This window comes from Glycine soja, chromosome 2, assembly GCF_004193775.1.
Source record: "Glycine soja cultivar W05 chromosome 2, ASM419377v2, whole genome shotgun sequence".
NCBI classification, from domain to species: Eukaryota; Viridiplantae; Streptophyta; class Magnoliopsida; order Fabales; family Fabaceae; genus Glycine; species Glycine soja.
This window is the reverse complement of record NC_041003.1, coordinates 5,822,019-5,846,921: the sequence shown is the minus strand read 5'-3', so window position 1 is coordinate 5,846,921 and position 24,903 is coordinate 5,822,019. Positions and strand designations below refer to the sequence as shown.

Sequence of the window (24,903 nt, the reverse complement as noted above, 5' to 3'; positions counted from 1 at the left end):
ATCTGTTTTCCTATCTTGTGCTAAGAGAACTTGTAATGTAGTTGCAGACGCTTAAGCTAAGCTAGCCTTCTTCACAAATTTGGTTATAAAAATCTTCCATTGCCAATAGAACCATGCCTTGAAAGAATATGTCAGCCATATCTACAGCACTATATAATCTGTCTTAGTTATTTTTAATTCATTGAAGAAATAACAGCACTTGACTTTATATGGGTAGGGGAGATGCATGGCTCGATAATAGGAGTGCAGGGGACAATGGCGCAGGGTTTGAGAACCAATGCTTGGATATTTCATAATAGGTACTTCTTTTACCTATTAATGAAATTCGTTTGGCTTATAAGAAAAAACAGAGGTGGATAAACCAGATAGTTCCTGGAAGTAGTTCCTATTGATTATGTTTGCATTATTCTGAAACTGGTGTTGGGGACACTCCTTATGCTATAACCTACTGGTTTAATATAAACAGGGGAGTGTATTTTTAAGAGGTTGTGGCAAATCAAAACTCCACATAAGGTGACCTTGTTGATTTGGAGAGTGATATTGGATAGGCTACATACTAAAGTGAAACTTCACAGGAGGCAAATCCAAATCCAACAAGGTGACCACTTGTGTGTATTTTGCAACGAGGTGGTTGAAGATGCATCACGTTTGTTCTTCTCTTGTAAACATGCACAGCAGATTTGGTGGCGATGGTATAATTTATTGGGAATTACTTCGGTACTACCTAATTCTGCTCCAGAGCATTTCTCTCAGAATTCGTCTGGACTACGTGTAATATGGTTTTGAGGGTATTGACTGTCATGCTAGTCTGCTGCCTTCATTCATGTAATTTTCTGCACTTGTGCCATTAACAAAAAAAAAGGAAGTGTATTTTTTGAAATAGGACATATTTGAAAAACAAATTAAAAAGGGAAGTGTCTAAGCAAAGAGGGAGAGTGAATATAGCAATTGCCCAAGATAATTGTATAAAAAAGCATATGTAATTTCACCCCCTTACCTTCGGCCAGTAATTAGTTATATTCTTTTTTTTTCTTTTGATTTTTACCTTCATAAGGAAATTTTTTAAAACACTAATGATGGTTGATATGGTTAAAATTATGAGTTTTTCATGTTCCTCTGGTCCACATGATTCCATTTCATTAATGTCCTACATTTAGTAGTTGTATTTTACTGATGATCTCAAATTAAAACTACGTACCCTCTTCTTTAGTTTCTTACATTTTCTTCTTTCTGCATAAAACAATCATCAATTTTATCACTACTCTTTCTTTGGAGGGGAGGGTATATTTTTTTCTTGACAATATTAATGATCTTTGGTGGAAGTTGTGGACGGTGCAACTTCAACTTTAAGTCTTATATAAAGAACCAATCCCAATAAAAAAAAAATTATGAATATCTTAAATTAACCTATTTTTATTTTTAAGCAAAAGTGAAAATCCAAACAAGGATTATAATCTTGAATTGACATTTGAGTAAATTCACCTAAACAGTGATAGTGAGTATGGGAAAAATCATTGTCCAATTGACTACTTTGGATCCACCTAACTGCCACTACAATGAGGCAAACATCAAACAAGTTCTTCCAATGGGGTTTGCGGCAGATAAGCATCGAAAATAGTGGGCAACATGTCTCGGAATGGGATAACTTTCCTCTTTTTAAATTATACTAGTATTTAGATTCAATAATATACTCGTATAAATTAAAAGTAATATCGTCTTATATACAGAAGTTAATGGCAGTAAAATGTTTTTCAGGAACTTGCTTTTCAATAATTTGCAATGTATTAATTCATTTAGGTTTTCATTTTAAATATATTTTTTATAATGTAACAATCAAATTCAGGTACTCTCATTTTGAATAATTGATTGTGCAAGTGTGGCAAAAACATAGAAAGAAAAATTTTCTGCTTAATGTGTGATTTTAGATAATTATCTTGATTTTTATGAATAATTAAAAATTACATAGTTTTCCAAGCATCAAGTCAATAGTAATTAAGAAAAATGTACTTTTCTTCCATTTGACATAAAAATGAAGAAAAATAAATATAAAAAACACGTGTTTAAATACATTCTTAGACAACTATCTAAAGATATAAGTTGTCTTCAAAAGAAAAAGAAAAAAAAGCATGTCGAAGAAGATATAAGATATAAGAATATAAATCATCCATATATATAAGTACAAATTTTCATACAAACATTTAATAAAAAATTCACTTTACTATCAAACATACCATATCAATAAATAAATGTTGAAAATGCGTGTTTAAACTTAGGTATTTGTCTAATATGATATATAGATATATGTTGTCTTCAAAAGAAAAAGAAACTTGTCTAAGTAGATATAAGGGGATAAATCATACATACATAAGTATAAATTTTTATACAAACATCTAATAAAAAAATCATTTTATACTGTTGGAAATTCCTCCATAATTAAGAATCGTTCATATTCAAGTAAACATGCAAATTTAAATACATGAAAAATTGAAAAATACATTCCAAGACATGCATAAGAAGTTGTGGAGCACTTTCCCATGATTTAAAATTGATTTCTTTGACCTTGAGACTTACACACTCCACTTTGAAAATTAGAGATTAGAGTTATAAGAAATTTTGTAAATGTAACTCATTTATTGACATTCACCACTCACTCTTAAAGGAAGTCACATTGTGCTCCAATAAATAAAGAAACTTGTAAAGAGTTGGAGTATCACATCTCATCCAAAGAGAAACAAAACCAGAGTAATAATGAAAAAAAAAGTTCTAATTTTCACTACTTAATAAGAGTTGAAAGAAATTATAAATCATTTTTATTAAGTGAAGTTGAAAGAAATTATAAATCATTCTTATTAGGTGAGATTCAGATATATCTTTTTGTATTGAGAAATTGTAATCCCAAACCCCTCCCAAAGGTAATTCTTATCTTTTTTTTTTCACTCTTTCCGTCACAAACATAAACGCTGCGTTTCACAGAGGACACTCCCGGCATCTCTCGCGAGTACAACCTCGCCGTTCACATCACCTCCTACACCGACATTCGCTCCAACATCGAAGCCCAACTCCACCATCTTAACCCCACCCGCGACCGTGTCCAAGAAGCCCTAGCCCTAACCCTAACCCCAATCCCCACGCGCCTCATGCGCCTCATTTCAACTTTCTTCGACCACACCGAAACCGCCTCCAACCTCTGCCTCCACTTCCACCACTGCCTCCTCCGCGCGCTTGACCTCCACGCTCCCCTCCTCGACTTCTTCCAAACCCTAAACCCTACCAACCCCACCCAAAACGACTGCGTTCGCGCCGTCCGCCTCTTCCATGCCCTCCAGAACCCCATCCCCGACTCCACACCTTCTCCGTCACCTGCTCCAACCCCTCCAACGTCAAAACGCAGCTCGATCGCCGCATCGCGAAATTGCTGTCGTGACTCTGCCTCTCTCGGCGCGTCGTCCGCGGCTCCACCATATCTCTCTCCGCCGTCGTAATTGCCGTGGTGGCAGCCACCGTCGTGGTCACCGTGTACGCTGTGGCCGCTCTAGCTGCTGCCGCTGGTGCCGTGTCGGTCTGTGCCTTTGAGAAGAAGGAACTTGCGGCATTGAGGCAGCTTGATGTTGCTGCGAAATGTGCCTATGTGTTGAGCAACGATCTCCCGATGATAAGGTGCTGGTGAGGCTTAGGCTGGAGAGGGGGAATGAGAGGTACCTTGTGGAGGAAGTTATCAAGCAGCTGTGAAAGAGTCATAAGGGGTTTTTGGAACAGGTTGAGGATCTTGAGGAGCATATATTCCTCTGCTTTTATAATATCATCAAGGCTAGATTTTTAGTCCTTCAAGAGATTACCAGTAATCCGGCTTAGTTCTTGTTACTAACAACTAGTCAAGTTTTTAAATTGCGATTACGGTTGCATCAGCATTGGCTGTTGTCATGGCCAATGAAGTCCGCATTGAGGTTTTACATTGTGGTGGCAGCCACGGTTGCAGTTTTGTTGTGATCTTTTGATATTGCAGAAAAGTATGGATAAATGTGATTGATGCGACAAATTGCAGTTGCAGAAACTTGCAGGCCGGTTTTTAAAACTTGGTATGCAGGGTTTAAATTGCAATCAACAGTTGCAATTGTGGCCGCATTTGTCCACAATATAAAGGTTTGAGGTTTTTGCACTGTGACTGTAATTTAAAACCTTGGTGATCATGACACACTTAGTCCTCGGTTTCGATCGTTACAGCTAATTATAATCACTACTAGTTCAAGGTGATGCTGTCTGTTTAGACTAGCTAGCTGCCTTACTGTTTGATTTAAGATCTTGACCAATTTTTGGGCATTGTCACCTTGTGTTCACTGTTCAATTCATTCATAGTAGAAAGCACCTTGCTACCTAGTAACCTTTTACTTGCCATGGAATTTTGTAAATTTGGTTGTTCAGGTGTTGATGTCTGAGACAGAAATTAGGGCTCTATTATATGACTAATGTTTGCATGTTAAATCATTAATTATTGTGGAATCATGATGCACTTCCTAATGTTAATGTAGACTTGTGATGTTATCAATTGTTATTTACTTTGTTTTGCCTAAAATTTATGTCTACCATGGTAGCTTTTTGAGTTCCTCTGAGTGATTATACTCATGAATCATGATATTATGCACTTTCTTATGCTGTTTTCTCATTTCAGAGTTTGTTTTGTCCAATGATCTTTGGAAAGGTGTAGATTCCAGTCATGATGCGATTTAATGTTGGGGTTACAGTTTTTATGATAATAAGGCTCATCTTGTACCAATACTGTTTTGAATATCCAAATCGAACCGTGTTTCAAATGTACATTACAGCCTGCATTCTTGGTTTTATATATATATATATTATTTACAAGCAATTGGGGTTTGGGGTAAATCTTATTTCCCTACTGATAATGTCAATACATTATATTGATGAAAATAATGAATGAAATTGGCCTAGAGTGATGGACGATGCTTTATTCCTCAAATGGTCATGGTTAAAGACCAGAGAGAAAAACTTTAGTATTTCTTTCAATCAATGGTCTTCTAACCTTGTGGAATATTTTTGTTAATATGGGCTGGGTATATTTATCCTATGTAGTGGGATTAATGTTGGGTATTTGTTTAAGTTGGAAGGCGACACACTAAGTGTCTTGTATTCATGTATACTTCACCAGTACCCCTGGTACTGCTATGATTCATATTAATAATATATATATTTTTGCCTTCCAAAAAAAAAATTGGCCTAGAATTTCAGGTGAAGGTTGTACAAACATTGCAAATATTTTTAAAAAGAATAAAAAATGAGACAGTGTGAGTCTGAAATTATGAGGCAGAATATTTCAGAACACCATTAAGGAGTGATGCTTCCCCCCTGTCTTGCCTTAAGGACAAGTTCTTCAGTGGTGGTGCCTATTATCTCATTAGCCCGTTTGAGCCCAACGCATTGATACCGCCCAATGATATCCTGAATTCCAAGGAAAGCTTCCAGTCAACTAAACATTCTTAATCTTCAGAGCAACTTGTCTTAGCTAACAACAATGAAAATTATTTCCTACTTGTTGTATCAGCATATTTACTCAAGATAAACCTCACAGCAATGGAAAAAGATGTCTAAAGTTCTGATTATCATTTAATATACCCATGCAAATATAAAGAGTTTAATTTTTATGTACTTTTACTATTAGTAGTAATTAACATCCATTTAGCTGATTTTTAAAATAGTTACAGTAAAAGTTAACAAATTCATTATTCATGATAATCTGGGGATGATAGTGACAGTGCATTCTAATTAAATTTTGCACTAAAATATATAAAATGGACATAACTGATGCATGAGAGGAAATAAAATGATTCGTCCAATTGGTAAAAACAGGGCCTTCAAAAATCAACAATATATCCTCAACTGCTTTACAATCAAAGTTACCGAACTTAGTGACAACATAAAGTATTAAACAAGTCATGGAAAAATTGCGATATTACATATTTTTAACCAAACATAGTCACTTTAGAAGGGAATCTCACCTTTGTGACAATTCCGAACTTCTCTAATTTTTGAACTGCATCATCCACGTCAAAATTACAGCTCTCCCCAAACTCTTCTCTGATTAACTCCTCACACCATTGATCGAGCTCCTGATTCGCATTACCATATATAGCTTATATGAATGAGTAAATGTGACAAACGTTTCCTAACCATAAGTTAGAATTGCAAAATTATAAAGGAAACAATATTCCTCAATTGATATTGATGTACATACTTGTCTATTAGCTTTTCCCTGCTCCATCAGAATGAAAAATGATATTATTACCTCTTTAACCTGCACATTAAGAGTTTGGGTAGTGTGACTTTTAGATGTTTGGCTGGTGCATAGCTACATACAGCAAAATCTGGCCTAAAACTTAAAAGGGGTGGCAGCTGATCTTCCAACAATATATTCACATACTTTTCAATCTTGGAGGCTATACCTTGCTAGTACAATAGATCATTGCATATGAATAGCATAAAAGAAATGTTGATACATATATTAAGTTTTCAATTACATTTTGTAAAGTACAAATAAATTTGACAGTTCATTCCATTAGAACCGGCTAGCCCTATCTTGTTTTCATATAATGGCAAAACAAGTTAACAGAAATTATCACTATTGATTTATTGGAAAAAATTAAAAAACAAAACAAATGTAATGACACAAAGCACATCATGCTAGCACTTACTTCCTGTTGAATGACATCATCACATAAATGGAGAAGTGTACCCTTTCCACTGTCCAGTTGTTTGTCATACATTGACCGTGTAATCAAATTTTGGTATTGGACCAAGTTTTGTTGGAACCTATGAGAAGTTAAATATTAGTATCCACATTGGATACATAGATTCATTAAACACAAACTTGCGGAATGTTTAAAATTATATATAGGGATTAATTCTATTTGTTGATACCAGGGCCAAACTCAAAATATATATAAAATTCAGTATGCATGATCATTAGGATAATATAACATGATTCAAAAGGTTGACTGATAAAATTTAACTTCTGTAAAAAGTAATTAAAGGTGTTATTTTATCAAATTTGACATCTGATCTGACCAAGAATCTTTCAAGTTCCAAAAATACATGATCTGACTAACTTTCGATGTTAACCACCCTCTTTGAATGCCATTACAAAGAGGATCAAATTGTAGAGTTAGCTAATGAAATGCAGGTGAAAAACTCAAACTGATAAATGCAAAGTATATGTGCATGTTTGGTTTACAGTTGAAATTGTTGCGATGCGTGTTCCAATGCAGATTCAACGGATAAAAGCAAAAGCAAAGGTTCATGATCCTTTGACCGAATTACTTTTGTCTCAAAAGTCATTTCCAAGGAAAAGAGGTGCACTTGCACCCCCTCATTTTTAAAAATTTATCAAATTTGTAAATAAAATTTTATATTTTGGTATTTTATTTTATCTATATTTATATAATTGAATCCATTGATTTTATTTTTTTATAATTTGCCCCCACTAACTTAGGGTCTTGGATCCGCCACTGCTTACGTGAAGTATGTCTTGGCCAAGTATCCAAGTACTGTGGAGAGAACGGCACCAATGACCCTCAAATCAGCTGTATTCACATCAAGAGAACTAGCTACAGCAACCTGTGAAGTAAAACATATTCAATGCATTAATACATGATGGCAAAGAACAATAACATGGTAGAAAAACTCAACTTGTAATTGAAAAACTAACCAGCCCAACTATAGCAGATGCAAGAAACTTGACCCAATCCATTGGAGTCAATCCAGGATTTCTCTTTTCTGGCTGTCAAGTAAAAAGTTGTTACCAGGTCATCACTTATGGTCATTGGGGAAAAGGGTAATTACGTAATCACACGGACATTGGAATGTTTCCTAAATGAGGTAACTCACAAGAACTATTTCCATATCAGCCATTGGAATGCTCTTGAAATGCTTCACAAAAATTCCTCTTTCTTTTTTTGAATTGGAACTAGCTGGCCTGAAGAAAAAATTTCCAACTTAGACTTCAATAGAATAAAATTACTCATGGATTTTCCACAGCATACTTACATGAACCAAAGCCCTCTGAAGATAGCTCAAATTCCTTATTTTTCATGACTTATATGAGATTTTTCAGAATAGCCTTTTAGTATTTCTTTGGAAGATAAACAAGTTTATAATTATCAGTCTTTTCTTAGATGGAAGAATTTTATTCTGACAAACTAGCATGCATAGAGATCAAATACAAGAAAAGATTGATAATTATATACCAAGAGATTTTTCAGAACGACCTTTTTAGTATTTCTTTAGAAGATAAACAAATAGGTTTATAATTATCAGTCTATTCTTTAATGAAAGAATTTTATTCTAACAAACTAGCACGGTAGATATTAGCCATACAATGGAGCACTACCTGTACACAACAATTATCCTATCAAATGTAGGTTCTTGGATTGTGTTCTTGTTCAGCAAACTACCGAAACTGGAAATTAGCAAACAATTTTCATGAGTGACAAGATAATCAAACATTCAAGATTTATACAGTTTACATGCATGAGCTCAGCAGTTTTGATGAGATAAAACAGCATGCATTTATCAGACAAATGATCAGTTGGATTTCTAGATGGAACATTGGGCTTTAATAAATAAGAATCATTTTCTGAATCTTCGCAAAAATCTATATTCAAACTTTCTACAGGTGGACTACTAGTTTGAGAATGTTCATTTGTAAAAATTTTCCAAGGCCATACTGCTGTAATTGTGATGATTCCAGAGTAAATAGTCTTTATTCCACATTAGTCAAATGGTGATAATTCAAATATTTGATTAAAGGGAAACTGCTGACATTCAGGATTTACATTAGACAGGTATTAGCAGAATGAGTCAAAGTGAGTGGTGAATGCTATTTCAAGAAGACGCAGCCATAAGCATACAAGGAAGAATGTTTACGTAAATGAAGTATGAAAAGTATCACTCCAGAAAGAAAAGAAAATAACAACAGCAGCTGAAGCTACAACAACACAACACGCAGACACACACACTGATTCAGCAAGACCTTATTGGCATCTTTTCAAGGCGTATCCGTTCATATAAATCATCCTGAAAATCTTCCAACTCTGAGTTAATTTCATCATCCTTCTTGGGATCCTTCCTATGATGCCTTTTTTCCCTTCTGGATAAAAAATTTTCCAACCTGCAATCACCATGTGTCAAAGTTTTCTATGAAACATGTTATGGCACATTCACAGGTAAGTAAGTAGCCATTATATAGATTCTTTGATAAGGCCTTTCACTGTGAAGACAGGAATGATGATACTGAATCATTCAAACATTTTAGATTGGCATTTTAAGGGAGTCAAAAGTTCCAACATTTACAGAAATCATGACTTGTCATGACGGATTCTTCATTAACATCAATTAAAAGAAATTCAATTCCCAGGGTGAGTGTTCCTTACCTGGTTATTCTTAACATATATGACCAAAAACGTGCTATGAGCATGTCCACTTTCTCCATGACAAAGTAATCGGTCGTTCGATCAATTCCAATGCCACGCCGAAAAATAATATACTAAAATAACAGGATGTGTTAGATTGCCACTTCACAAACAGATTAAAATCGAGTTTTAAAAAAAAAACATTCTGATTGTTGTCCCAATCTATGCAGGTCCATCCTGCATGTTTCAGTTAATTAAAAGTTGTTCTGGTCCAACAAAATAAAAATGCACAAGTCTCTAGTGTGTATGCATGCATGTGTGTTTGGTTTAACACATCTCATTCAACCTTCAATGCCAAACAAATTCAAGAACTTCCTAACACAAAATAATGAACACTACTGCATCATAAGTTCCTTGCTGGATAAGTACCCTTAGTACATAAATTAAAAGGTACCTTATCATAGAAATCTGGAAGGTTATCTTGAGGATGTGCTTCAAAATATTTTTTCAAAAGAACCTTGTCAAGCTACATTTGGTAAAACACAGAGATCAGCAACTGATAACAGCACAACCAAGCATCCAAAGTGACCTGTGCCATTAAAGGCACATATATTATGCATGTACATAATGAGTTACAAGACAGAAACATGGTTGCTAACCTTAGATTCATTTACTGTAATGGGAAGATTTAGAAGATACTGTCCAGAAAGTGCAATATCAATCTCTTCTTGAGTAGCAATCTTGAAGTTGCTTTTTTTCATGACCTGTATAAAGAATCAAATCATCTTAAGATACCATAAGAAACACAAAAACAGATATTTAAACTGTTGTAGTGCTATAGTGCTACTTCTTTCAATCAGTCCCTGAATATGTAATTCTAAATCTTATTCACCATTTACATCTAGGCTAATAAACATGGACACTTCTAAATAGTGGCTGTGTCGTGTCATAACCATGTCAGATATGAGATATGTATCCATGTCGAATACTGCATGGACAGTTCAAATGTTTGTAATTGTATTTTTACAATTTTTATACTTTTAATTTTTTAACTTTTGTACCAATAGTGATTACAATAATTAGATTTTTTTTTTGTATTTTAGTATGTTTATTATGACTTATGCTCATACTTGAAACATGAATTCTTTCTTGTAATTTAAAATTTTTATTTAAATTAAACTTTTTAGATTAATTTTATATATTTTATCATAGCCATGTGGTTTCTTATAAATTTTATGTTTACTCCACAAACTAAAGCGTTTAATCACTTTACTTGTGTCACATAAAAGAGTAGCTAATTAACCTTATCATTCTAATAACAGAACACTGAAACTCAATGAAGCCGTAGTCCCAACCCCTATACTTCCTCACCCTTCAATTCTTAGACAAGGCTAAATTATTGTTCAATTAGTCTTTTATTTGAAGGAAGCTTAATTCTTTGAGGCAGAGTCAGAGGCGAGAAATGAAGCATTTTAAAAATGATTAAATTAAAACAGAAGTTTGGTTTTGGTAGCTTCCATTTGACTGTCATATCATGATATACACAATAAAGTTGTAAATCTATTGATAACACATTTTATCAACAACAATCATTATCAAGATAAATTATATAAAGTTGATTTAATTTCTCAATTAAATCATCATTGTTATAAGTTAATTAAAGTCTATAATAAATAAATGAAATGTCCCAATATAACTGTAGACAATGTAAATTCATGAAGTCTCCAAAATACCTCAAATAGGTAAGTCAAGAAATTCTGTTCAAGAACATCAATTTCTTCACGAGGTAACTTCTGGTGTTCCAACTTCTGCGTCCCGGATACAGGATCAAAGAGAGAATAGAGTTGCTTAAGGAACAAAAAAAGAAAAGAAAAAATCAGGCTCCAACCATATCACTAAGCTATTTGTATCACAAAATGGTGAAGAAAAAAGAATACCATCATGTCCTCAAACTGTAGAAGATACCAAGCTCGAATTGTATACTCTATTCTTTTGCAGAGCTTCAAAAATTCAACTCGGTCAGCACTATGTTCTGCACATAGTACCCAAACGACTCAAGTCTACAAAGAAAATAGTAGCTTTGGAAGAGGGAGTGGGGAGAAAGCTGTTTCTATGCTATATCATCTAAGTCAAAACTGCAAAATTCTATCACCATAACTGCGCCAAATCATTAATAAGGATTTAATTAGATTGCACCTAAAGATTTATATTGTTATCCAATGGATTGTCATCTTTGATACAGTTGTTAACTTTTGTAGTAATTCCTAGGTGCAGAATTGTACATCACATATGTATTAGATTTCATCTTAAAATCAATTGATATTAGTGAAGTTCAACAGATATATTCCACTTGTTCTCGAATATTAGAAAAAAAAAATGTTACGCTAACTAAGAAAATTATTTACGCAGAACAAACAAACTTACTAGAATAAGTTATTTAACAAGATGATCTATAGGTTCTGATATCACGTTAAATTTCATCTTAAAATCTTAAAATCAGTTAACATTAAGTAAAGTGATCTAATAAATATATAACTTACACTCAAGAATCAAGACAAGCCATATGGGACTTTCCGATAACATTTGTACTTGAGAGAAACAAAAAGTTTCAGAAGAAACACATACTAATAAGGTTGGCCAATGTCATGATGAGCTGAGGCTTCAAAACTGGAATAACTGATTCACGCTCTACCCGAATCACTTCCTTCTTCTTCTGGTTGCCCATTTCTTCGAAACCCGAATGTGCCATTCAACCCACCAAACTAGTCCCAAAGATTGAAATACGAACCAAAGGGTGCTCAAAGGAACCTTAACTTATATGTGACACGTTCAAAAGGATATGTGAAAGACGAAACAAAGTGTTTCTTGGCAACACATTATGGAATTAGATTCATGCTTCGCAAACTAGGCATAAGATGCTTCACGTACGGTGCTGCAACAACCACACACAAACCAAAAATTAAAAAGAAAACCATTTAATAAATAGAAATAGAAATAAAAATGCAAGTTCTTGTTTAAGTGATGAAACTAATTAACCACCACAGGCGTGTTGGTCGGTCACATAACTAACGTTGTTTAGAAAACACACACAGATGTTCGGTTTCTTCGGAAGGGGAATTCACGTGCATGGCCAAGCGATTGTTCATCGTTCAGAAAAGAGAAATTATTATGGTGCGTACGTGTGAAATTGATTCATTCAAACTTTCTCTTATATTCTCAAAATAGATTCATTGATGTTTTTCATAGTATTTTCCCCTTGTCCATATTTTTTATTTATTTAAATTTTCATTGTCTGAAAAGCACAATAGAGGCAGAGCACTATATCAAGTGAAAAAGGTGAAAAAGAAAAAAAGTACACGTGTTTGTTTCTCATTAAATTTCTCTCTAAATCGATAAATTTGTTGAGTGAAAAAGTATACGTGTAAATTTTCTTATTAAATTTCTCCCGTAAAATTATACATTTTTTGTTCTTAGAGAGAGAGAGTACCCATATAGAGAAGTTATGTTCATAAAAAGAATATAGATTAGCACTAAAAATTGTAGATTTATATTCTTTTGTTAGGAAGTTAGCTAAAGAATTACATATTCATTATCAAAAATTATTAGTAAGGAAGTCCAGTTGAATTAATTCATGTATAAGTGTTATAAATTCTATTGTGTTTGATTCTTAACATATAAAAAAATATGTTATAGACTCGTAATTTGTTATGACAACATTATTGTAAAAAAGAGATATAAAAGAACGAAAGTTAACCCATTCTTTGTTACTAAAGTTAAATATCATTCACATAAACGCTATCTGTTTTATTGGAGTATGCCAAGAAGAGGACTCCCGTCAATGTCAAGCAAGACAAAAGAAATGGATCATTTCTTTGGTACACGATAAATCAGGTTCACTAATTTGTTTCACATATTTCTCACTCCAAAACACGTTTTCATAAAAATTGGAAATCAAGATATATATTATTTAACCTTCTAAAACCTTTTTTTTTATGTAATCACCCAACATTTTACGAATTCTCTCAAACGACTACAAGGATAAATATATAAACAAAAGTCATGTGTCATTCCTTTCTTTGATTTTTTGTGACCCAAGACGGCAACACAATGGCATTTAACATTTGAATCCGTTACTAACCGCTAGACAAATTTAACAAACTTTCTGACACGATTTTAAGATTGTTAATTTAATTTAATTTACAGTTTTAATTAAGTTGTTTTAAGATTGACAATAATAACATTTTTCTTTTGTAAAACAACCGATTTGAATATCACACCCAATTATTGCCTTGTACCGTTGCACCTCCCACAAAACAAAATGTACAATTTTATTTTTTAAAAAATAGATGATAGTGTGAAAAGTTAATACATAAAACAAATGTATAACTTTTAACTGAAGGCCTAGATATATATTTTTTATCGACATTGATGTAGAATATCAATTAATTTTATAAATTTAATTTAATTGTTAAGGCCTAGATATATTTACTTCTCCTCGAGAGGTTTTTTTTTGTTAAGTTTAGTGGAAATATTTCTTAAATTAACGAGTTAAGTGCCTGTTTGTAACTACCTAACACTTAAGATTCACTCATCCAAAGATTGACTGTAATGAACTACGGAACAGTTATACTTTACACCAATAACATAATAACCCTTTTATTATTAAAAAAAAAAAAACCTATCATCACGAAGGGCAACCTCAAGGAATTCTGATTAGAGACTTCGGAGTCCTATTGACCCAGGAAACCCATCTATGCTTATCTCTAGATGTTAACAAAAAGGTTATGCTCGTGTACTATAACCTTATATTGAACAAAAAGGTTGCTACTATAACCAACGAGAAAAAACATTTTTTTAGCATTTGATATATTGACCAAAACTATGAAAAAGAACCCAGAATAAAGGTAACTCAAAATTCAAAAAGTGGCACCAGCCCCCAGCATTTCTTATCTTCCAAAATTATTAAAGAATGTCTCTCTAGAAGCAAAGGAAAAAAAATAATAAATATGTAATTTACCTAATAACCTGAAATTCTTGAAGTTTATCTTAATCACTTGGTTTCTTTCCTGCCATCTAATATCTAGATATGTACATGGTGTTGAGTTGGCCTCGGTATAGGTATGTACAGAAACCTATCTCTCTCGTCTCAGGGTATGTATACCCCAGCTTCTGTGGATCTTGTTTAAGTCAAAATTCTATCACATGGACAAATTTGCATTTCTTCTCACGGTCTTTGCAGTCAAGATTACCTCGCTAATATTGGGTAAAACGTTCATTACCGGTTCCATGACCTTAAGTATGGCTTTCCGATTTGATCATGTAATGAAGAATTCTGATGTGGCGGCAAGCTCATCCATACCGTATCATCAGGCACCAGGCCACTAGGTGCTTCACGTCTGGTGAAGTAATCTAATGGATGAGAAGCCGGTGGTGCAACCGTGTTTACCCTTGGTGTACCTGCATCTGCTAATCCATAAGTTCTCGGTGCAAGAAACTGGTTAGTATTTCTAACTGAATCATAAGGGCTACCTGAATGCAATTGGTCACACTCTGACAGAATACTAAATAAACTCTGATCAGCGCTTGCTCCAGTGCCAAGACTTTGACTTGAAAGACCACCACCATCAGATCCATTCCAGCCACCACCACGAACTTGATGATCAGCAGGGAACCAATGATGATCAATAAAATCTCCAGTGTTCAAGTGAGATTGGGAAGGCCCTGCTATGCGAGCATTATTAGCAGCCCAATCAGTCATATTTACCGCAGTCAAAGGATCTTGCCTGGGGATCAAATACCTTCCTCCATCCGAATAAATATTCTCTGACATGTTTTCTGGCATGTAAACCTCAGTAGCTCTCCTTCGCCCCTGATCCAGTGTCAGCGAAGTTTGCAATGGCTCCTTTAAATGACTGGAAAATTGGCCACCCCCCATCATAACATTGTTTGAAGTTTGGAAATCTAACTCAGCTACTTTCTGATCATGATGATAAGGTAACAACCCCTCTCCTTTGAAGAGTGATTCAAGTAAGACACTTCGATCCTGGCTTTGGTATGAACTGAAGGTCCCATTATCTAATTGCCTACTTAACAACTCTTTGCCTGTCTCTTCTCGACGCAAATCAGCTTCAAGATCAATCATACGAGTTGGCTGCTCTTGACTGACTTGAGGATTAGCCAGTGATAACCCACTGGCTGCATACTCGTGGGTCACAGCAGAATCATAGTATGAATGTGGCATTTCAACTCCTTGCCAGACATCACCACTGGAAGTGAAAGGTGCTTCTTCATCAATAGAAACATCCCGAGTGTTCATATTCCTTGAATACTCATCTTCATTCAATGAAGTATTATTTGATTTTGATAAAAGAAGATTCTTTTCTGAATCCACATTCATTCGGTTGAACTCATGATCACCACTAATCGATGAAGTATTATTTGATTTTGATAAAAGAATATTCCTTTCTGAATCTACACTCATTCGGTTGAACTCATCATCACCACTAACATAAGAATTGTGCTGGGACTGGTTCTCGGGGGACCTAGAAAAAGAATCCTCATCTTCTTTCAAGTCAGACTGATCATTCAGACCTCCATCATTCACCTGATCCTGAAGCTCATCACCCGAGTTGACATTATCCTCACCCTGATCCTGAAGTTCGCTCCCTGAGGTCACATTATCCTCATTCTGCTCCTGAGGCTCACATTCTGAACTCATGTTATCCTCATTCTTATCCTTTAGCTTGTCCCCTGAGCCAAGGTTGTCCTCATCCTGATCCTGAAGTTCACTCCCTGAGTTCACCTCATCGTGATCCTGTAGTTCACTCCCTGAGTTCACACCATCCTGATCCTTAAGTTCACTCCCTGTGTCCACACCATCCTCTTCCTGAAGGACAAATTATAATTGGACATATCTTAAGTAACAGAGTATTGTGAAAAAATGCCCATGATACGGAACCAACTGATCAAGGGTCTTCTAGGAATTTGAGAAACTAAATCAAGATATGCAACTCAATACTAGGAAATTATAGAAGACCCTAACAAAGAAACACAACTACAAACCTCCATGAATGGATTTGATTTATCCTTCATCTCTGCAACCAATGAATTTCTCACAGCATGTCTCTGTATCCGTCTCTCTGTCCAATTTAGATATGCCGCAGGGAGGTCTTTGTTTACTAATAGCAACCTATGCAAATGAAATATTCAAATGAGAAATAATGAACAAAATTTTCAAAATGTATCTGTTCAATGACATATTGGCATAAAAGATAGCACTGTGAACATCTCACTAACCAATGCTCCTGCAACTTCTTCTGTTCTTCTTTGACAAATGTATTGTATGGTTGCACATGAATTTTTTCAAGGTTACCCAAAACACGGTTAAGGGACCTAGATTGGATGCTTTTACCAGCCTGCTTCATATTCTTAACAAGTTCATGCTGCTGCTTGCTAATCTGAAATGCATAAAGGAAACAATTAGCAAATGCCCTAACTCAAATATTCATGGCAAAGATGAAAATTTTTGCTGGGTTTCTTCACCTTAAAGGAAAAAATATCTTTAAAAATACCACTCTTATGTTATTATTAAATCCATATAACTATATTCAATAGAATTAGTAAAACCACACTAAAAGCTCTAACCACAACAAATTTTAAGGAAACTAAAAAAATAGCAGTTTGACTTCAAAGGAACAAATAAATCAGCTGAAGTTTAAATACTTACAAGTTAAAATGTGATAATTAATTTCACATAATTGAGCGACTACTATTATCCTTCTAATTATTGACACTAAAGAGATAACTGATCCAGCAACAATATTGTTTCTCTGCCAATTCAGTATCGCTCAAATAAATAAAATAAATAAAAAGTGGAGAGCCTAACCTTGATACATGACATGTATTTATCACTATCGCTAGAATGAATGCTATGCTTGGGCAGTTTGTCTCCTGTCTTGGGCTTTTCTCCCACGTTAGGCATATTGTCCAAAGAATCCATCAAATTTCTGGATTTACCTTTAACAATGCATTTTTCAAGCACCCTGCCAAACATTATTTCAAAAACGCTTACATTAAACATTAAAAAAGTAAAGGTATATTTGAATTGAGAAATAAAGAAAGCTTAAAACATGTGTAAACATACAGCAGGAGATATAAATCAAAGTAATGCCAAATAAAGGATACAATTAAAAGGAAAAAAAATACAAAACCAGAGAAAGAAATTTGCCCCCAAATGACCTGGTTTCATATTCCAGTTACTAGTCAGGTACTATCAGTTATATGATAACAACAAAACAGGTACTAAAACTTTGATGCAAGAAGTTGAATGAATTATTGATTGCATAGTAGATCATTGTACAATGGAAATATTTACTAATAATTCCTTAGTAATTTTCTAAAAAATCTAGGGTGATCTAAAGTAGGTGAACTTAAGTACAAAGTGAGATGCTTTATTCAATATTATCATCATTCATCAGCCCAACAAACATCAAAAAAGAATATGTAAAACTGGACTAGGAACTTTAGCGTTGTTGTCTGATGTTCCAAAATAACAAAACCAGTCCCCAAATTTCAAGACAAGCATGCCAATGGATTTTGTATCCAAAATGTCTTTTTTGCATCAAATTCCCACAAGCTAAATCGAAGGCTTGAGTATATAGATTAAGATTGATTCCAGAATAAGAATTGTTCATGGTTATTTTGTTTAACCCAACCTAATGAGACAAGGCTAGGATGTTTTTTTGTTACAACTGCACAGATGGTAAGAACCTAAATATAACTAACAAAAAAACAAAAGAATAAAAAAATCCACATCTTTAGGTACAGTACAATATAATATCAATAATGAAGGGGAACAAAAAGCAGGTCTAAAAAAAAAGAGAATATGTCAATGACAAAACAATAGTAATAACAACGACCATGAGCAATAAATAACTGATTAATGGTGATGATATTGAACTAATTATACAGATGGCATTAAACAGTAAAATGTGAAAAAGTTCTCTTCTGTTTGGATGGCATCAGTAATCAATCTTAAAATGTGGAAAATATATTCCGTAGGAAGTTCACTAATTCAAGAAGAAATTCTATTAATCCTATTAAGCAATCTTGACCCATATACAGATATCTTAAATTTCTATTTCACAGCTTTACCAGAAAGATCTTATACTCTGCTAAAGAGATGGCAAATGGAAGCATTCATAAAATATTTCAAATTCACCAAGTTAGTAATTCAATTTTGACAGATATTGCAGAGTTAAGAGACCTTGCAAGTACTAAATATTGCTGACTACAAATTAATTAGTTACCTTCTTTGAAGTTTATCGTCTTTTCTCAGTGAGGAAATTTGGTTGTCGCTACTACATGCTTTCTCCTCTGCATCCCAGGAGCATGACTCAGATGTCCCTGTAACATTCCCATTATGATCATAGCCTCTAGATTCAATCACTTTGGAGAGCATTCTTTTCTCTACATGCTTTGTCCTGCATAATCCAACAACTATATAATGATTATAACTAGAAAGTAGAAATTCCAAAACTAAAGGAGCAGAAACTCATAAAATTCAAGTTCAATAATCACTGAGTACCCAACAAAAGATCACATGTAGCTTGCATTGCTGCAACAGAAGTACTTACACATCAACAAAACTACAAACTAGCACTCATCATAATCACTATCTCAACCATAAATTAATATTTAAAATGGAGTACACATCAACAAGAGAAGTGAATCAATATTAACTACAAGTTGGTATTTAATAAGTAAGTCAACTATCGTCCATTTGGCATCCAAAAATAAAATTGGTCCAATCTGTTTCACCAACAGTTATCAAAGGATTTCATTTTGAGTACCAAATAAAAGTTTAATATCAAAATTGAAACAAAAACAGTGATGCTTAAATAATAAGACTTTCTATCAGTAGACATGCAAAACAGATAAATGCACATTAACAGACTCATCATCAACTGGTGAAGACAGTAGTGAAGCAGATAATATGAAGGGAAAGTCCCATTCGATCAGATACATCAGAGAAGATTTTCAGGATTTTACCATCTCTGATTTGAAGTAACATAACATCTTAAACTATTAAAAAATAATCATAGGAAAGATAATATGCATTCCAGATGCATTCACCCAGTTTGTGCAACAGTAAGCTATTGAAAACACAGAGCAAAGAAGGTATCCTTTTAATAATAGGAACTATGGAATATGTCCTGTCCTAATTTTGAATTTGGTCAGGTGTGCATTGTATGTAGACAGCAATACAAAGAAAGTAAGTGACAACCTCCATATCTTTTGCACAATCTCCTTTTCTGGATCTTTACAGCTTTGCCAGCTCTTCTTCAACTTTGATAGAAATCCTATCATACTGCCAAATAGAATAATTACAATACTGCATTAAATACTATGCCAAAAAGATACATGTTGAGGATGTACAATGCTTACTCATTGTGATAATTATGAATGTGTGAGTAGTATTCTCTCCTCTCTGTCTTAAGATGCTGTTCCTGGTCAACAATCATATCTGGATGAAGACTGCCTAAACATAGCGAAGCACCCCTGCAAATATATATTTTAAGACATTTGTGACTCTGAAAAAGAAGATCTTCATGAATGATTAGCAAACTAAACAAATACCTTCACATGTCTTAATGATATTTTGCTCACAAAATAGGCAAAACAGAAGGATCTTAATGAGATTGCAATATGATATTGCCATAACAAACAATATCGATAAACAATCACTACCCAAATGAGCATAGAGATGGTTGTTGTTAAATATATATTGTAGACAGCTGTATTGTGTAGACAGCTGTGTAGGTAAAAGGCTGTTTTGAGTGTGTGTGTGTGAGGTTGAGTGTGTATTAAGCTTTATGTGTTGTCATGTTGAGTGTGTGGGAAGCTGAGTGTCTAATCCTTATCCAAAGGCAGCTTTCCCCCTTCTGTCTCTCTCTTTCTCTGTACTATATATATGTGTTAATAAAAAGCTAAGAGCAGAGAGTGATAATTTTTCTCCAGTGTGTATCTCAAATCTTTCAGAAATGTAGTCCTATATTTTCAACAGTTGTCAAATGAACATAAACGAAAAAAATGTAAGCATAGGAACAATGAAGAACAAAACAGAATTTCAACCAAACAAAATCCCTTCAAGTTACAAAATTGAGAAAATTGTCTGCAGCAAAAGGAAGACCATAGAAAACTGGTCAATAGGCTGTAAGATATGATAAAATCTAGATTGAATTTCGAAGTAAGCACCAAACAGAATTTATAGCTGAAATATGCAATTGGTAATGCTGGTAAACTCAACTCAAAGGCCAATAATAAAACCAATTACACAACATTACATCAATAACTAATCCACTCATTCACTGAAATTTAAAAGTAAGAAATTGTCACATGCAGCATGTACTTATGAGCAAGAATAGATAAACTGCAAAATACAGCAGAGTGAGCAGATAATTTATCTACAGAGAAAAATACAAATAAAGAGATCTTACCATTTCGAGAAAGGATTTCCAAAGTTAAAGTTAATCCCACCAAGTAGTTCTTCCACAACTTGATGTGACTCAAAGCCACTAGGGAGAAAATTCATAAGAAGGTTTCTCTCATTTTCTGAAAGATGGGTCTTCCAAACCTGCCAATTGCCAAAAGTTCAACAGAAGATTCTTTAGGCATAATTCCTAAAAACTAACATACCCCCGTAGTGCCTGGAGGCTCCTCACAATGCAAAGGTATGGACGAGGGTCATTTGTACGCAACCTTACCCTTGCATATGCAAAGAGGTTGTTTCCGGATCCAAACAAATGACCATCCGGTCACCTAGGCACAACTTCCTATGTTATAGAAACATACCACAACATGATACTTACCTCATACGAAAGAACTTCACTTAAATTATCCAATTCAAAAATTTCTTGAGGCACTGCGAACACATCTGCCAAGATTTTGTGATCATTAGAAACCAAATTGATAAATGGTTTCATTTGTCTCCAACTGATGCCAATCTGTTCCCACTTAGCAACAACCTTTTTGTGATTACCATCCCACTCAACAGAGATGTGAGGCCTCATGTTCAAATCATTTTGAACTAATCCCAAATTCTTTCTTTTGATCCTGTGTTGCTCTCTAGAACCATAACCAGCAATGTTTGCACCATTTACTCGTTTTCTCCTCTGATCAGCAGCCATGGACACAGGGGAGTAATTCTTCAAAAAAACACTACCAATTTATAGCAAAATGCCACCTTGTTGACTTCTAATGAACATCTTTCATCCATAAGTGACCTGCCAAGAACCATTTGAAAACAATGTCAACTATATCATAATTTTCCGAGTTCAAGTTCAATATCCAGACAAGTTAAACATTATTTTCTCTATGCAAAATGTAAAACTGCTTCACTTAAAGGTTCAATCAAGTCAATCACTGTCCTTAACATATAAAATTTGAGCATTTTTAGTATGTAACACAGTCATTCTGTTATTACCACTATTCCATAAGAACAAGTATTGCTAAGTTCAGAAGGAAAGAAATATTTGTTTCCATGCTTCAAAATTATAGGCAGAAATTTCCATTCTGGTCAAGAGAGGTAAATGGCCATATTTTGTTGGCTAGAACAAATTAATGTTTGTTTTAGCGACTGTTTAGTTTAAAGTTTGGTTAAAATTGATTTTCAATCATTAGATGTGATCGCAAAGTGTGTCTAAATTAATGTGTGTTTTTCATTTGAAAGTTCAAAATAATTTTCTGAGTTCAAACAAACAGAACCTTAATTCCTCATTAATGCCCATTTTTGCCCTGGCTAGACCAAATTAGTGTTGTTTTATTTCATCACCCCTTATTAATTTTCATTTAGTCATAATTATGATTCAATTTTATATTGATTTTCTTTACCAAACAAAAAATGATAAAAGCAGAATGAAACATAAAAATATCATTCCATTCCAGAGCAAACCTAGTAATAGAACAGGAACAGTCATTCCTCTCCCATTCTAATTATGCAAAACCAAATCCACGCATCAAGCATGCCCTTCGAAGATACCATACAGAGGGAGAAGAGGTTATTCACAATGAATGTCTATGAGAAGCATAGCAATACAATCTACCATAGTATAAGCTTATACACTTGTTCATAGTTATACAAATATGTATCATAATTGATGCATGTTTAGATGAGCTTAGTTTAGAAAATGTTCACTTTTTTTTCGCAGCTTCCTGAAAGAGGTTTAGAAGAAAAGTGATAGTTTCCTGTTTAAAAAGTCCTTCCAAACACCCACTTCCACTTCTCACTAGGATGAATTTCCCATGAACAAATATTTACAATGGCTTTTCATAGGATTTCTAGTCTCCACAAAGAATGAATGCACATTGCCAGTTAGAATTTGGAATATCAATAACGCCACTATCACATATCATAATAATTCCATATTACAAAACATTACAACACATAAAGTGAAGTCCTCTCCAAATCTAGACAGAGCAAAGATGAAATCAGATAATGGTAAACCACAACAAATAGACAAAACCAGCAGTGCATCTTTGACTAGTTCAATCAAAGTGGCATCAAAAGGGAGCTTTACATGCAAGTATCTCTTGTCATGATAGAAGCAATAACAATACTGTTCAACAACTCACGTCTAAATGATAAAATCCAAAACTACCAACAGAATAACAAATTACATGCATACTGATGAAAAAAGAAAAAAAGACTGCATATCTATTGCTCAATGGAGAATCAAACAAATATTAAATATTCCTTTTACAAAAGACTTTAGTTTTCACAAATTTCCACAAGACTAACTACTATTTAACTAAATGATAAAAACCACAACACTGTTATCATTTCTTTCCAACAACTCACAAATCTATATGATAAAATCCAAAACTACCAGAAGAAAAAAAAAATCATGCACACTGATTAAAAAAATATTCCATATCTATTGCTCAATAAAGAATCAAGCAAAAAATAAACAAACATTCCTTTAACAAAAAAAAAATACTTTTCACAAGTCCCACACTTGTTGAGCGCAAGTACAACTATATTCAGATAAAAAAATAATAATAACCGACTAATTTAAACAGAATTAAAATCCATAATGCAACTCAAAACTCAAAACAGTGCTATTCAAACATTCAATTCGCCAAAATTAGTAAACCCCAGTCCTTCACACTCGCAACACCAACAATAATTAAAAAAAAATCAAAACCGCAATAACTCAACCACGAAAAAAACACAGTAAGAAAATTGACAATTAAAGAAACAAGCAAAACAGTGAATTCCACATCAAATTTCAAAACCCACATCGAAATCACATTCAAGTCGCATCCGAAGCATAGAAACCCTAAAAACCAAAAGAAAGAAGAAGAAAAACAACAGTCGTAAAAGAAATTACCAGTAAATAAATCATCTGCGGCTGTTCCAGCGGAAGAAGAAGACCTTGAAACTGCGCAATTAATTGAAGTTAATTAATAAAAACAGGGTTAATAAAAAATCGAGAGAGGGGGGGATAGAATTCGCGATAACCTAAGAGCGAGGGCAGAGAGAAAGAGAGAGAGAGAGAGAGAGAGAGACAAAGAGTTATATAGAGAGAGAAAGAGAGTGATAGAAGGTTTCGTATTATTAAGAGAGAGCATCGAAGGAAAAGAGACACACACCCCACAATTGGCAGAGAGATAGAGAGAGAGAGAGAAACCGTTATTTTCCACATCGAATCCTAATACGGCTTCGCGCGCGTCCCGGCTCGGCTGGGCTCGGCTAACCGGCTCCCACACGTGCGATAATGAGATGCGGTTCGTGTTGTTTTTGTTTTGGGATATGTCAACGACAGAATATGAAGAAAGAGGGCGTGTGTTTTTTTCTTTCTTTCTTTTAGTAGTATTTTTTTATATCATTTGTTTATATGGGTGAATTTAATACGGCAATTCTATTGGATGGTGGCTACAATCATTAAAATTAAAAAAAAATTATGGGACATTGACTTTGATGTCAACGGAACCGAATCTAGGATGGTAGGTGTAGATATATACAATTCAAATAAATTTTATATATTTTGGGATAGGATACGTTGACGGACGCATCCAATTGTATTTTTGGTCTTTGGGGTTGTGGTGTGATTAAATTTTTGCTAAAGTGCCAAAAAGGTGGGGGAAATATTTTTAATATTGTTCAGTTATTATGTAATGATGAGTTGCCAAATAAATTAGTTTAGTGAAATTTTTTAAGTAGTCTTTGAATGGAAGTGGATAATATGTATATCACTTGATTAATAATGAAATATTTGAAAAATGTAAATTATGGTCTAAGATAAGTTAGAGATCTTTTTTTGCTTAAAATGAGGCCAACTTGAGAATACAGAATCTCAGTTAAAAGAGACTGATGTAAAAAAGACATTTTGTATCTAAATTTGAAAGTTATCTAGTTTAATGTAATTTATTTTTTAAAGATAAAACTGCTCTTGAAAGTTAGAGTAAATGTTGTAATAGTTTA

General features: G+C 33.9%; 2 protein-coding genes across 7 annotated transcripts; both read right to left on the bottom strand.

Moving 5' to 3' along the window:
• Positions 1 to 5,153: 5,153 nt before the first annotated feature.
• On the bottom strand, positions 5,154 to 12,678 carry LOC114383060. 3 transcript variants are annotated; one of them, XM_028342651.1, is made up of 16 exons: positions 12,490 to 12,678; positions 12,045 to 12,351; positions 11,357 to 11,451; positions 11,153 to 11,266; positions 10,079 to 10,183; positions 9,874 to 9,945; positions 9,441 to 9,553; positions 9,041 to 9,178; positions 8,399 to 8,467; positions 7,897 to 7,984; positions 7,718 to 7,789; positions 7,526 to 7,626; positions 6,705 to 6,822; positions 6,248 to 6,307; positions 6,012 to 6,122; positions 5,154 to 5,454 (listed from the first exon to the last, which is right to left on the bottom strand). In XM_028342651.1, the coding sequence occupies exons 2-16, from the start codon at positions 12,166 to 12,168 to the stop codon at positions 5,341 to 5,343; spliced, it is 1,494 nt and encodes a 497-aa protein (XP_028198452.1). In that variant the 5' UTR covers positions 12,169 to 12,351; positions 12,490 to 12,678; the 3' UTR covers positions 5,154 to 5,340. The 3 variants fall into 3 exon arrangements, with proteins under 3 accessions (XP_028198452.1, XP_028198467.1, XP_028198460.1); XM_028342666.1 differs by having other exon boundaries at positions 12,508 to 12,678; XM_028342659.1 differs by having other exon boundaries at positions 12,045 to 12,678.
• Positions 12,679 to 14,257: 1,579 nt separating this feature from the next.
• On the bottom strand, positions 14,258 to 24,012 carry LOC114383041 (intracellular protein transport protein USO1-like). Of its 4 annotated transcripts, none has more exons than XM_028342634.1 (11): positions 23,810 to 24,012; positions 21,290 to 21,703; positions 20,918 to 21,054; positions 19,866 to 19,979; positions 19,705 to 19,788; positions 18,728 to 18,901; positions 17,305 to 17,461; positions 16,716 to 16,876; positions 16,482 to 16,608; positions 14,949 to 16,305; positions 14,258 to 14,882 (listed from the first exon to the last, which is right to left on the bottom strand). In XM_028342634.1, the coding sequence occupies exons 2-11, from the start codon at positions 21,605 to 21,607 to the stop codon at positions 14,695 to 14,697; spliced, it is 2,817 nt and encodes a 938-aa protein (XP_028198435.1). In that variant the 5' UTR covers positions 21,608 to 21,703; positions 23,810 to 24,012; the 3' UTR covers positions 14,258 to 14,694. The 4 variants fall into 4 exon arrangements, with proteins under 4 accessions (XP_028198435.1, XP_028198443.1, XP_028198431.1 ...); XM_028342642.1 differs by having other exon boundaries at positions 14,258 to 14,876; positions 23,810 to 24,011; XM_028342630.1 differs by having other exon boundaries at positions 14,258 to 16,305; positions 23,810 to 23,860; positions 23,941 to 23,984.
• Between the last annotated feature and the right edge of the window lie 891 nt (positions 24,013 to 24,903).